The sequence below is a fragment of the Atractosteus spatula genome, chromosome 9 (genome assembly GCF_055471065.1).
Source record: "Atractosteus spatula isolate fAtrSpa1 chromosome 9, fAtrSpa1.hap1, whole genome shotgun sequence".
Classification (NCBI taxonomy): Eukaryota; Metazoa; Chordata; class Actinopteri; order Semionotiformes; family Lepisosteidae; genus Atractosteus; species Atractosteus spatula.
Genome location: NC_142714.1, coordinates 44,852,410 through 44,867,196, shown reverse-complemented (window position 1 = coordinate 44,867,196; position 14,787 = coordinate 44,852,410). Strand labels below are relative to the sequence as shown.

At 32.7% G+C, this 14,787-nt stretch overlaps 2 protein-coding genes across 2 annotated transcripts in view; one reads left to right on the top strand and one right to left on the bottom strand.

The window, feature by feature from the left end:
- The window catches only part of LOC148828638 (hephaestin-like), a 28,198-nt gene extending 27,881 nt beyond the window's left edge, over positions 1–317 (bottom strand). Inside the window, exons 1-2 of the mRNA XM_088925400.1 lie at positions 244–317; positions 61–157 (exon numbers count right to left, since the gene is read on the bottom strand). The gene's annotated coding sequence lies outside the window, so the exon portion shown is untranslated. The remainder of the gene's footprint in view (positions 1–60; positions 158–243) is intronic.
- Positions 318–1,353: 1,036 nt separating this feature from the next.
- LOC148828637 (heat shock factor protein 3-like) lies at positions 1,354–13,635 on the top strand. Its single transcript, XM_088926065.1, has 14 exons — positions 1,354–1,598; positions 2,773–2,881; positions 4,505–4,632; positions 5,766–5,890; positions 6,165–6,240; positions 7,184–7,245; positions 7,327–7,411; positions 10,374–10,510; positions 10,930–11,181; positions 11,534–11,639; positions 11,827–11,892; positions 12,227–12,293; positions 12,625–12,960; positions 13,307–13,635. Exons 1-14 carry the CDS (start codon positions 1,455–1,457, stop codon positions 13,354–13,356), a joined length of 1,743 nt encoding a protein of 580 aa, XP_088782191.1. The 5' UTR covers positions 1,354–1,454; the 3' UTR covers positions 13,357–13,635.
- The last annotated feature ends 1,152 nt before the right edge of the window (positions 13,636–14,787 follow it).

Below are 14,787 nucleotides of genomic sequence, written 5' to 3'. Positions count from 1 at the left end.
GTTATTTATGAATTATTTATATAGCATCTTTGTTCAACTTCCAAATTAAATGTTACAAACCTTGTTTGCAAACCACTTCTGTTATGAACTCCAAAGTTTTTGTTTGCTTCCAGTTGAGTGCATAAACAGATGTCCATTAAAACCTGGAAAAATGAACCTGTAGTACACCTGTGTTTTAGATATATGAAAATATAAGTTTAATAAAAGACAGTTTTTTTGACAAATGAATTAAATTGCCCTTACCTTCTGAGTCATGTTAGATTACCTATCACTCTTGGCAGTTTGGTTGTGTTCCATTTTGAAAAAGCAGTAAAGCCATTTGAACTGTGAATTCTCCAGAGAACATTTCTAACACTATCTGAAAGGACAAAGTCTTGACAGTAAAAAGATAACTTTATTATCAGGGAAGCTAAGCATTGCCTATCTTTTACCAGGGCTGCAAATATGGGAAAAGGTGATAGAGCCCTCATCTGAAGAAACAGCGCTCAACATGCTAACACATATTTAACATACTGTACTTAAAGCATGCTAATCTTTACTTTTTTACAGCACAAGAAAGTTTACTCTGTAAACTGTGGAAATTACATAATCGTGAGATTTTTTTAGATTAATTTTAATGTCCCACGTATGATTTCTAGTTCAGAAACTGATTCATTGCTTCTACAGTACGTGACTTACTGTAGATGGACAAGTTCCACCTGCTCCTCCTTTGCAATTGCAGTAGTGCCATAAATACAGTTCAAAAACAGGTCATATGTTAATAAAACCCAAGATTATTGAATTGAATTAAAAGGTATTTGCTCTAAAGTGTCGAAAAAATGTAACTTTTTAAATTATTCACTAGAACAATCAACTTTGCCTCTGAAGTGCTTAATGTACATAATGATAAGAATTATTTAATATAATGAATTCAGTGGATCTCCAAATACCGCAGGGTGTATGGTGTTACAGTCTTGACCATTTTCTTCTGTCCGCTAATAATACTGTAGAAATTCCTAACCGCAAATCATGTAAGTGATCCTACCTCGAAAACTATATTTAAACTGCAGCAAGCCAGAAACCGACTCAACTTCATCGTTTCATTATTGTCCAGTCTGTTTCCGCGTAAGATGATTATTAGAGAGGATACAAGTACTAAAAAATCTAAACACTTCGTTCCCTTCATAACAAATCAAAGGGTATTATACATTTAAAGCCTGTTTTAGAACAATAAACAAGTTAGGTTTTCAAGCCAAAATGCACATCACAAAACCATTTTACGTACTAAACAATATTTTCGATTTTTTTTTTTACATTCGGGGCAAAATGATTCAGCACATGTGTTTATAAAGTCCTTACGTTCAGCTGTATTACGAAACAGACAAAACCAGGAAGTGGAATGTACCACGTACTGATGCACAAACACCATCAACTCCTAAAGGTTCGGTTACGGCGGAAGAGGACGTTTTGTTTGCATGTTTATTCCCTTAGGTGGCCACTTGAAGCAAACCAAAAACATCAAAATGGTGAAACAGAATATCAATGTCCAGGGATTTGTCTCAAAGCTCTGGACTTTGGTTGATAATTCAGACACCAATGATACTATTTGTTGGAGCTTGGTAAGGTCGCACACACAGGGAGTTCGTACTTTAGAATCTTTTTTTTTGTTTCGTTTTATTTCTCTTATCAGTAGCTTAAATCGTGCTGTATATATATACGCGGGACGATTAATTCAACTTAGGTTTACAGTTATGATTGGTGTAGCAATTCGTTATTTTATGTTAATTGTATTAAAATATCAAGCTAGGCAGGCCGCAGGCTTTTTTAACACGCTAGCTACTGTATGTGACGCAATTTTGAAAACTATAACTTTCTACTTATTTTGTTTGACAAATATAGTCAATTCTAAGTTAAATTAAGAGCAAAACACAATAAATAAATTGAAAAGTCTTTGGCCATTTTAAATAAAATAAAAAGTAAATGTATTGTTTGAAATGATAGTATTTTCTCACAAAACATACTGATCGTTTAATTTCCTTGTATATTTTGTTTTTGAAATTAATGCATAATATCTACTTCTTTAAGAAGTATGAAATCCCTATCATTGGTTAAACCGCACAGAAGTTACTAGAACCTTAGAGGTTACAGCTTTTGAGGTAATTCTAAAAGTTACAAAAAGCTCTTTACACACGTATAATGTAGTTATCGCTAGTTTTCAACAGCAATTACAAGTTTATACTACAGTGTAAATAAATGTCGAAGAAATTATGTATATACAGTGATAGCTGCAATACAACATACGTTTTTTTTATTATCTGAGAGATATAAGAGATTGTATTGGAAAATTTACTCAATTTTATGTTTAGACCAACAACCATCATTATGTGCATAGATAAATTGTAGCTGTCTTTGAGAATAATGAGGTTTTAAATTCTTTTTCAGGAAAACAGTTTTTCTGATTACCAAATTCATTAAAACACTTTTAGGGAATCACTAGCTCATTCTTGCACAATCAAATATCAATAACCATCGGATCCCAATGCAATAATGTTAAAAAGGTACTCCATAACATAAATGCTTGTAAATTTCCCATGATCTTTTTTGTACTTCATTCTGAATAACCTCATTTTTACAAGCTTTTAGAGACAAAGGATATCTACTGTATATATGCAGTATATATAAAACAATGGCTTCTTCCTTCAGTGAAACATACAGTATATGAAACATGCAAATAGTCTAGTATATGTTACCATAATAGCTTAAGAATGTGACTCATTGTCTTTTTTTCCCTAGAATGGAATGAATTTCAGAATCATCGATGAAGAGAAATTCACTGAGGAAATCCTTCCCAGATACTTCAAACACAATAACCTGTCTAGTTTTGTACGACAGCTCAACATGTGTAAGTATAAAATTTAGCAATGTTGTCATAAAATTATAATTTTGCCCCGATCAGTTGGTGTCACTTCCATGATTCATAATCTCATTTATGTCATGTAGTTTAGATCTTTGTTTTGCTTTGTATAGTCACAAGTGTTTCCTTGCTCTCCTTAAAAAAACTTTAAAAAACATAAACTTTAAAATGGGAAAAGTGATGTATAAATAACACTATTGTACAGTACCTCCAATTGGTAATTGGTAAATGTTGACCAGTTTCTTTTATGGTAATTTAATATGTAGAATGTTGTGTATTCATTATATCATTCATGGATGAAAATATAATTTGAATGCATGTATAAGAAATTATATTACGTAACTGGACATGTCATATAACAGTTTGATTTTGACTTTTATTATCCTCTACATCTAGATTTGTTTTGCTTCCGCAAAGTCATATTCTTAAAAAAAGTGTTTTAGTATTTTTTGTTTAATCATTCTAATAAAATATGGTTTTTTTAGTGTATTTTTTTAAATGGCTGACACACACTGTCTGATAGGTTATTCCCGGACTTTTAACTAGAAAGAATTGTATATTGTATATTTGACAGGAATTAAAATAGAGCATTTTAGCCTATAAACTATACAAAATCTTTCTTAAGGTACCTAGATTAAACTTTTTGCATCCTTAGTAAACAAAGTATTGTGTGGTCTTCCATACAGATGAATTGTCAATGATCTTTTTGCCTTTTAAATAAAGTTTAGTTGCAAGCTGACATTCTCACTTTTTTGCAGTCTAGTAATGCAATGATGTTGGTGGATGTTTGTAACTGAACTGTATCCTACCAGGACTGCCCAAATAGCTTTTGATAGGCTGTGCAATATGTCAATATAGCACATCATATGCTGTAATAGTATTTTCTTGTATCCTCTTTCTCTGATATCCTGAAATAGTAAGTACAAAGCATTGACAGGCAGCATATAATGTGACAGTAAGCTGGTTTGTGGGAAGATATTGAAAGAGCCAGTGTCTCAAAGAGCATACACATACTGCATGGTGAAGTAGTGAGTAGGTAGACTGTATATTACTATACTGAATAGAACTAAACAGTGTGCTTATGGTTATCAATTAGAAACTGTATCCATTTTTTCTCTTGTCTAAAAATGTGTAAGATTGTGACCATTTTGACTATACTATATGAAACAGCATTACATATCACTCATAGTTATACTATGATGCATTTGCACTGAGCACAATTAGTCTTTTAAGAAAGTTTTTTGTTCATATTTAGCTGATTATTTCACCTTATTTGCTGTAATGGTATTTTCCTATTGTATCCTCTTTCTCTGAAGTCCTGAAATGTATTTCTGTGCCCCCTATGTTATTTTATGCCTCTGGTAACATCATTTCGGCTGACAAAGTGCTATCATGGAAGTCATCTATTTTACTATTGAAGTGTATGAACAGTTCATATACTGCCATGGAATAAGCCAACAAAATAAAGTCTCCTTGGAACTGTATCTCAGCTTCACTAAAAAATGGTTTAATATTACAGGCTGTTAAGTGTGTCCTATCATTTCTTAGAATTTAGACCTAATGTTGTATTGCTAAGATGTACCACAGTCTTGTCATTTATGTTCTTTCCAGATGGATTTCGAAAGTTGATAAACATTGAAGGTGGTCTGGTTAAATCAAAAAAACAAAATGTGCTTGAATTTCATCACCCTTGTTTTCAGCAAGGCAAAGAAGATCTACTGGAGTTTATCAAGCGTAAGGTAAAAATGAAACGGTGACAGTCATTACTTTTTTCAGTATTGCATTATGTTTTTTATAGTCATTTAAATAGTCATTTTAAATAAAAATAAATCTGTATCGTTAAACATTATTAACGTATATAATTATAGAAATATTGTATACTTATTGCCCTTTATATAAAATATTTCAGGCCAATATTTTATGTTTGTGAAGGCACTGTAATATTTGTCTAAGTGTTCTTTGTGTCAAAGGTCAAAATACAGTGGGTTTACTATTCTCAAATATGTGTAGTGAATTCTGCAGATAATTTAAGTGGTTTCTTTGCAGGGATTATAACATGCCTTAGTCAGTCATTGCCTGGTCTTATTTTAATGTGTAATGATACTTTGCCCCACTGCACTTAAAAGATTTATATTGATAGGTGACTGAACCACATGTTTGCTCCTGTTCTTCTATAAATGGTAGTGTGAGATTCTGTTAGTCACAACTCTCTTTATGTGTTTGATTATGTCTGGTCACTTCTGCACTGGCAAATCACGCCTTTTCATTTTACTAGACATGACCAGAATTATCCTAAAGTGCCCTTAAAAACACTTGCTGCATATACATTTCTTAGCAACATTGGACCCTTTTCTCTCCCTCATACACTTAGGAGCCATTTTAAGTTATTAATTAATTTCTTTATTAACTGATGAGTAACACTTTTAGGGAATCACTAGCTCATTCTTGCACAATCAAATATCAATAACCATCGGATCCCAATGCAATAATGTCCACAAGTATGCACAGAACACTTTAAGGGCATGAGAAAATTGTGGACACATTTACTAGCAAAGCAGGCTGTCTGAGAAGGAATTTTATAAGACTCTTGGTTTATAACCTCTTGGTTATTCTTTTTTTTTCTCCTGTTCTAATAAAAAAGAATCTTGAGAAAGTACGCATCACAGGTCACAGGTAGTTCTCAAACTCGTGGATATTCAAAATATGGGGGGATCGAATGGTATACAGAAACCTCTGTGTAGATAGTCAAAACCACAATAAATTAAAGGTTAGGTTTCTGGAAGAGGGAGTGACTTATAATATCAAAACCAAGATTATATAATTGTATTGAAAATCCATGGGGTCATATGGTTATAATTCTTCTAAAAAATAGGTGTCCTCTGTAAGAACAGAAGATACCAAGATAAGCCAGGAAGACATGTACAAAGTACTGGAAAATGTGCAGCAAATGAAAGATAAACAAGGAGACATGGATCAAAAGCTCCAAAATATAAAGAGGTATGTAAGTGAAAATGATTTTCCAAAAAAAAGTTTAATATTATGTGAAATGGATATCAGGCCAAGGACTGGTATTTTTCATGAACTTCTGTATCTGTGAAAGCAAAATAAATTTCAAACCTGTGTTTCTATAATAAACTTCCATACAACTTTCCTGTGTAAAACTTTCCATAATACGGTTCTGTTGACACAGTTGTACCAATTTTTTCCCCCTTGTGTAGTTCAGACATTACCTATTAGATATTGAAGTACGATGTTTCTTTTTTTAATTCAGGGAAAATGAAACTTTATGGAAAGAGGTTGCATCACTACGAAGAAAGCACAATCAACAGCAGAAAACACTTGCCAAGGTATGTAAAGAAATAGAGGCATCAAATTACTTGAGAAAATAAGTTGTAGTTCTGGAATTTTAGTTTCTTATTCTATGAACATGCTTTTAAAATGCTAGTTCTGTTTTTAGTAAAGCCTAAATAACTCTGTATAACTTGCTATAGAAAAATGTAGAAATCTTTATCTTGTTGCCTTTTCCATATATTTGTCATCCTTGGTTTTTTTATATAACAAAATAAAAATTAGGAAAAAATGCTCTAAGGGAAGTTTATTAAGCTTGTGCACAAGTCAGAATGAACAAATGCAATATAATTTTAAATCAAATCAAATCATGCTAGCAGCAGGTATATCTTAAAATAACCTATTTATAAACGGTTGTCTGTAAATGCAGAGGAATAGCATTTGTAATGTGAACTAAATTCCTGTATTGACCAATCATTTTGGAAGTGGTCAACCCATCCAGCATTCATTTAAATTACAATACAGTCTACAGTGCATTGGTCTGTGAATTGATATTTTTTGTCATCATTTTTTACATGACTTGGATGAAGGATTTACATAAAGGAATAGGGATATATTAAGTACCCCTAAAAAAAAGATATGTAGGTGTTTTGGAGAAGGTTATAGTATGTATTGTTTCCTTATAAAAATATATAGGTATAAATATATATCTGGTAAAGTATTTTTTTTGTCCTGTCCAATATACTTTAAATCATAACGTGTATAGATTGTACAATCAAGGTAGGTCTGATATTTGGGCTATGTTGACACCATTTATTGGAGTTTATTTGAAACTTTTACATTACCATTACTATATGAGAATGTTTGGATCAGTTTCTCTAGAGACTCAACCTGTATACTACAGCGTACACACAATTATTTGGCTGTGTAGATTCAGTTCATATCTTTATGTGTCAGCTGAGTGTATTTCTTCTAAAATTTATTTTTTCCATACAACTTCAGGTGATTCAGTTCATACTAAGCCTTGTGCAAGGAAACTGTGTTGTTGGATTCCAAAGAAAAAGGTAATTTAATATTGCCTTTCTGTCAATAACTACTAGGTAACTTGGATTTCAAAATAATTGACATTTTTTCTTTCTTTTTAGACCGCTGATGATAGATATGTCAGAAGCACCACCTGCAAAATGCAGTAAAGACTTTATTCTGAAAAGAAAGGAAAACACATTCCCAGTAAGAAACTGCATTTCTTGTGTTATTGTATTTTTGTATTCTTAAAATACCTTGTAAATTCAGTATTGTTGGTAGTTTGACTACATACTGTAGAAATGATAAATTCTATGTCCAAACGTCTGTTAATAAATTGTGATCTAAAATGTGTAAGTGCAACAGTAATGTCAATGGAATTTAGATTTTATTTTTTATATTTAAATATTATGACTCCTTTTCAATGTTGTCTTCTCCTTCACAATGCATCGACGTTAATATTTTCTCAATTACTGTAAGGGATCTCCTTGTATCTACAGGTTCAGTCTTGGAATTCTGACTCCCTTTGGGGGGGTTTCAGTCAGCCTCAGCATTTCTCATGAAGGGGTAGATATATTCAGTACTTAATGCTTTTATCTCCACAAAAATGTATTGTTGTGACTTCAAAAGGGATATCCAATCATGTAAATATTGTGACAAACATTTGTATATTTTCAATGCATAAATGCTTAAACTCTTAACGCCAATTTCTCAATACAGTGAAAGGTATCATTAGTTTAAGGTGTTTCAAATAAAAGTATTAACAAAACCTGAATAGCAAAGCATTCCATGAACTGTAATGAAAACATTACATTAAAAGGTTAAGTATGAAACCTTTTACTTACTGGAATGCTTTACTAACCAGCACTTTCTCCATAATCCTGCATCTTCTGTTGCACCCATCTTTTTGGAGTTCTGGATGCTGTTTAGAGTGTGTGCTCAATTACTTTAATACATCTGCCATAGTTCAGACATAGTGTGCCATAATATAAATAAAGTATTCCGTAATGTTTAGTATTGTTGAATTCAGGTATTCCACAGCTTGCATAAATTGGTGCAGAAGATTACACTTATGTCAGCTATGGAGTAATATATAAATAATACTTTCCGTAATCAATAATAATATTTTTTGTTATTCAGAACAAACTCTCACATTGTACAATCACACTTACAACTGTTAGCATTACAGTACTCAATGAAATAATACAGTATGACACATTACAATTTTTCAGTAATAAATACACAGCAGAAATTATTCCAGAAATTATCCATGCAATGCACACATACAGTAACAAGATAGAGGCTGCAGACAATTTTAACAATAATTCAGATTTTCAGAGATCAGGGAGAACCTACAGTATATGATAACTCAATACCAATACCAGATTTCACTATGTTTATCTTGTTACAGTAAAATCCATGGAAATTAAGGGTTACAGGATACTTACAGTTAAAATACTCACAGTTACATCAATGATCAATGCTACTACTGTAACTTAGCTTTTTAATTTTCAAATTCAGTATAACTACAATAGTTTTACAGTAGTTTTACAATTATTTTAATTTAGAGCTACTAGTTTTGTGAAGAATTGTCGTTCTGTAAATGTGTATTTCCATTTTTAAAGACGTTTTGATTTTAGTATTTATGTTACATTCATAAAGAAAGAGAATACACATCTGTCAATTATGGTAAAATGAGAATGTAACAGAAACCATTCCGTCTTTGAATAATGTTTTTTGTGTTTTTCTTTTCAAACTGATATTCTGCCATTTTCATAATTTTGATGAAATCCTATATATCAGACCTAAACCAGCCAAACTGATATCTGGTGTCCCCAAATAAACATAGTGGAGCTTTCCAAAATGCAACAACATTATTGAGAAAAAAAAATCCCATATATATTGTACATCTAAATACACATAATATTAATAACTGAAAGAGAGTTATCGAATAAATTATCTTTTTTTTGTAGCAGGTCTACTGATATTTTATCGATCAGATATGTCAAATGTAAATGCCTTATGCTGTTTCAAATGACAACACATCAGACCACATCAGAATACATTAAACAACTAGTAATTGGATAATAGGGTGCATAGCTGTACAAGCATACTTGATTTGCTTGGGTTACAGATGTCTTTTTGGATTCTGTCTCATTCATCTTGTAGAGTTAGAAAAAGTATGTGCCTTTCCATAGGTCTCGGAGCCATACAGTAGATGCCTTGTCATTCCATATTGTCCTGTTAAATGTTCAGTGGGATTTAGGTTTGGCAAAGAGGCCATCTTTGGCATCAATGGTACATTTTCATCTTGACACAAATCTGTAGTTACACAAGTAGCATGAGGATGTGTGGTGTTGTGCTAGAATGTTGTCACAGGGATGGCAGCAAGTGAGATTTCAGATTAGACTTGATCAGTGTAGCACTGTACAGACAGGTTATCATCTATCATTACAAGAGGAGTTCTCTTTATAAAAAGTTGGATCTTTTCATAAAGTGGTCTCTTTTTCACAACAAGTAACATTCTGCACATTCACTGAAATACACGAGGGTATGCTACATAAAACATGATTAAAGAGGACTTTGCACCAATGCTAGGGAATCCATTTGAGGTGACTTTGTCCAACCTTTAAAATACTTAAACCAAACCTGATATTCAACTCATTGCCTCCGTCACTAATGAGGAGTTGACTAAGACTTCATGTATTATAGGTTTACAGGTATATCATGGGCACTCATGAACGATAAATTAATCAAATAATGTATAACTCTTAATATTCAAAATCTGTGTACTTTATTTTTCTAAACAATGCATAAATGAGGTGATAAGTTTCTTTTGATGCTTATTATTTAAAATATTAGCTTTTTTGTTTGATCTTTTAATCATTTTGTTTTATAAAAGTATTTTAATTCTTTATAGCCCGATGGTTGCAAAACTGTGTTGTTGATTAATAAACTGAATTTTCAGTCTGCATTTTTCATGCTCTGGAATTATTTTTAAGTGGTTAACTTTTCATATGAGTACTTTCTTCAAAGGACTACAGCTAATGTAAAATTGCCCCATAAGGGAACTATATGGACGACTAAACAACTTATCCAGCTAATCATAAGTAAATAATAAGCTTATTTTTCAAGTGTTATGTATGGAATTTCTTAATTTATTTCCCAGGTGACACAGACAAACAATAATGAATTTAAAGCCTCATCTTCAAGTGGTATAAGGATTGTGGAAATCACAAATAAATCCAAGCAAGCCCTAAGTGATGAGATATTAGCAGCTGGCACAGAAGAATCCACAACTGAGAGGTGAGTTTGGAGTTACTGGAATAGACAATACATAAAAATGCCCACAAAAACATTACCTCAATGTGTATTCAGTTTCAGTTAAATATTCAAAACTATTTTTTCCACAATATCAAACTATTAAGTTCAGTTATAGTGTATAAATTAGTAACTATATCTTCTTGCCTTTTCAGGCACACGTTTATGCATTTTTAGTCTTTTAGAATTAGCTGATTTTGGAAGCATTTTTCAGACTTGATTGTTGATTGTTCTAGTGAGGTACAGAATATGTGCTGCTCCATAGGAGGGACTATTGTCGAGCACAAAATACTTTTAACATGTTGTACATAAGTACTTCTTTCAAAGCTCAGCTGGATAAATTGGAACAGAAAAAGCTAAACAGGCCCTTGTCTTCTAACCACTGTTGAATTGAACATTTACAGGGATCTTCTGTCTGATCCTGTAACTTCTGAGACCTCTGGTCATGATATCTCTAAATCCATAGCAGTGGAAGACCCAGAAACAGTCGGCCATTGTTCAAGCAAAAATTCTGCACCTGTTGATGTCTGGGAGAAAGCTGCACCATCTGAAACAAAAGAAAGTGCCAGCAACTTGCAAGACAGCAGCTTAGATTCTATCATGAAAGAAGGAAACGCTTCTGTGGCACCTTCTCAAAGCAAATTAGTAATTAACAAGTAAGGAAATTTAAGATAGTGGATGTGTTTTATTTAAAATTTAAAAAAAGTGATAGTTTATATGAACACATATTAGTAAACAAAAATATGTATTGTGGCTTTCTTTAAATCAGCCTAATTAATAACTTCTCAGTTTTAATATTTTACCATCATTCTTAATTTAGTAAAATTCGGGTAGATTGTATTAAGTCTTAGAATAGACTGCAACAAGACTAATTTTTCTCATTTTTGACAATTCAGTGGAACATATTAGTCAAGTTGATAAGTTTATGTAGTCTAAAGTCACATTTGAATGTTGTCTAAAACCTTAACTAATGAACAGTGTATACTTCTTCCACCCTTTCCACCTTAGGAATGATATTCAGGACTTCACAGATGGCATTGATTCCAGCTTTGAAGATTTGCAGACATTGCTTGCAGGAACGCAATTCAACATAAAGCCTGAATTCATCAGTGATGTAAGCTGACCTTTATTCTTATTCATGGCTTCACTTTTAATTGTTAATTTACAATAATCATGTTGCGGTGGGTATGCACTGCATTGGCAATAATATATTGTTGTTACTGTATGTAACTGAAATGTACTGTGTTGTTACTCTATATTTCTTTGTATTCATATACAAATTCTTATTGTCCTTTTTACAGCTTTTTAATCCAGACCTATCTGCTATAGATATAAACATGCCAGAGAACATTCTTAACGTGGCACCTGTAAGTAAACACAGTATTAAGAGATAAGATAAGATCACTTTATTGGCCATATACAATTTCTTGTATTAGAAATTTGTCTTTTTGCAACTTGCTCTCCATGAGACACACAGACAGGGAGAGAAGCTTTGGGTCAGAGCGCATGGTCAGCCATTAAATTAGTATACACAGTAATATTGAATTTGGTGAAAGTTGCTATAGATATTTTGTTGCAATATGAGAGGCTGTTTATACAGTAATGTAACAGTAACTCAAATTTGTTGTAAAATTAGAAATCCTTTATAAAATATATACGTATTACAGACTATTCTTTCTAAACATAGCCTGTTTTCTTCAGGTATCAGACTGGAATGAGAGCACCTCTGATGCACAGGGATCAAATGATATGCCAGGAAGCACTGAAGGTTCATTTCCTCTGCTGACATTTCATTCTGTTCACCAAATATTATAGTGTGGTGCATTTTGACATAAAAAGTTTGACATGGAAAACTAAAGAAAAACAGTAAGGGTCAATAATGCTATAATTAGCATGCTGTTGGTTTGATGTTTCTTTTAAAAATCCTTTAAAATGTTTTTTGCGGAGCTGGGAAATTATAGTGTCTTTTATAAATATTAATTTTAGTCCTCAATGTTTGCTCTCTCAGACTTCTTAACAAGTGTTGTATTGTGTAGGAAGTATTCTATGTATTTAATGTGTGTAATCTCTTTCATCATTATTTTTTTGTTTCCTGACAGCAAATCAAGTGCTCCAGTACACACCAAGTACGTTCCTGAGTGTGTTGGATGAATTGTGCAGCAACTTAGAACCTGAGGAGGGAAAGAAAAACGAAGTGGTCCCATATATACCGGATAATTTCCTGAGTATATTGGATGAACTGTGCAATGACCTACACTCCAAGAAAGAAAGTAGTGAAAATGCTTATTCTCTCTCCGGTGATGAGTCATTGGTTCCAGTAGTACCCCAGTTAGATAATGAGGAGCCAGTCTTCCAAACCCATGAAGGAAGTTCAGCATTTCCAGAAGAGGTCGATACAAATTACAGCTTGGAATTAAAAACAGAAGATGCAACAGGTAATTTATTTGCATTCAAAGGCTTTCTGTCCTCCAATTCTGTGTATCACATGTTTTAAGGCTATTTTAGAAATGTAGTATTGTCCTCATTAAATGATAAAGGGAACTCTTTAAGGACAAACAGAAACATGATTGAGCTTCATAAACTGAGACCTCTTTGTCTGCTTCCATTGTTTAACTAGCCATACTCAGCTGGTTTGTCTTCTTTCTATTCATGCAGCATTCTATTCATGTAATGTTTATTAGCCTGTATTATTCAGATGTGTAAAAGCAGTGAAATTTTGAGTGAATAGTCTAATGAGAATATACTGTATGTTTGGCCTCATCCCCGTCTTTCTTGTTTTAGGTGCAATTGATCTCAGCACAACTTTGCCAGAGGATGTTTTGAGTCTTTGACTATTGTTAACTGCAGTAACTCTCCATGGAGTTTGGAAAAGGGACTATAAAATATCTACATTGAACTTCCATTGCTCCTCAGCTACAGTACCAAGTCAAGTCAAGATAATATACTGAAAGATACTTGATGATTTACATTTTCAGAGATTGCTCTTTGTTCTGTTCCTTACCTACCCTGTGCTTTGCATCTCGGACTGGTCAAGTGTATACTTTTGTTTTAAGGTAGTTAAAACATTTTATATGCAAGTATAAATACAATAAAACATATTTTCAGTGAAATCACCTCTGTTTTGATATACAGTAACTTCAGTTTCAGTAAAGCTTTTTATGCCAGATACTGTTGGGACAATTGTGCAGAGAATGATGTGGTTAAGAGTATATCCTTATAAGAAAATTAAATCTAATCATTTGTGATCCAGGAGTGTATTTGTCAACAAGACCGAGCTCCAGTACTCTCGGTGTTTTCAATTTACAACAATTTGACTTCTCTCTAGGTATTGTGATAGATTTGTCATCTCTGACAAAAAGTTTTGGAGTCCCTAAATGATATTGAATTTCCAGCTTTGTCATGTTCTTCAGTATCTTGTGTAACGGTTCCGGGGGTTTCTGCCCTTGCCGCTCCTGCCCTGCCTGTTCATCACTCACTGCCTGGACACGAACCCGGGTCTCCGGCGTCACGCAACAGGGAACTTGCCAGCTGAGCTAAAGGAGAACTCCCTCTGCCCGGGCAGCTGAGATCCCTGTTATATGCAAGGGCATATTCGTTACACTTGACTGTAACTCTAGATCAAAGGATATACAATATACAGTACAAGATGTGTATATATCATTATGTACAGTTTTATTATCTAGCATCTGTGATGAAGAAAATGGAATTTAGATTTTTAATGTTTGTAAACCATTCAAAGTCTTGTAATATGTATCTTAAACATTACTGAATTATTCTGCCTCCTCTCTCTCTTTATTACTTTATTACAATAAACTCCCCATAGATTATACCTCCACCGGTGTTTTTTACTACTCTTACAACTTTTAATTTTTTAATGCATGGAATAGAATATTCAAAAACTTTAAGACTGATCTTAAGAAGATGCATTAGCAGTCAAGGTGGTGTTGTAGTGTATGCATCTTATTTACTGATCAAATTAAAATTACTAATTGTCATGTGCTCATTTTGATTAACCGTTTTCATTGATTCGATCCTCCCTACTAAGAGTAAAAATGCAGATGTGTTACCTAAAAAAATGTCATTTTCAGTAAAACTTCTCAAATCATTAAGTGAAAACAGTAGAATAATGCAAAATGTCTTAGACTAACCAAAATAAATCTCAGAAATGCATTGATTACAAGTGTGCAATAATAGGTTTAAAGTTTATTCTTAATTTGGATGCAGAATATGAATTTTTCATTTGCAAAATATGAAACCCATGT

Coding starts and splice junctions, on each gene's coding strand:
- LOC148828637 (XM_088926065.1), top strand. CDS start 1,455: ATGTTTATTCCCTTAGGTGGCCACTTGAAGCAAACCAAAAACATCAAA. Junction 11,893..12,226: donor ACATTCTTAACGTGGCACCT/GTAAGTAAACAC, acceptor TGTTTTCTTCAG/GTATCAGACTGGAATGAGAG. Junction 12,294..12,624: donor TATGCCAGGAAGCACTGAAG/GTTCATTTCCTC, acceptor GTTTCCTGACAG/CAAATCAAGTGCTCCAGTAC.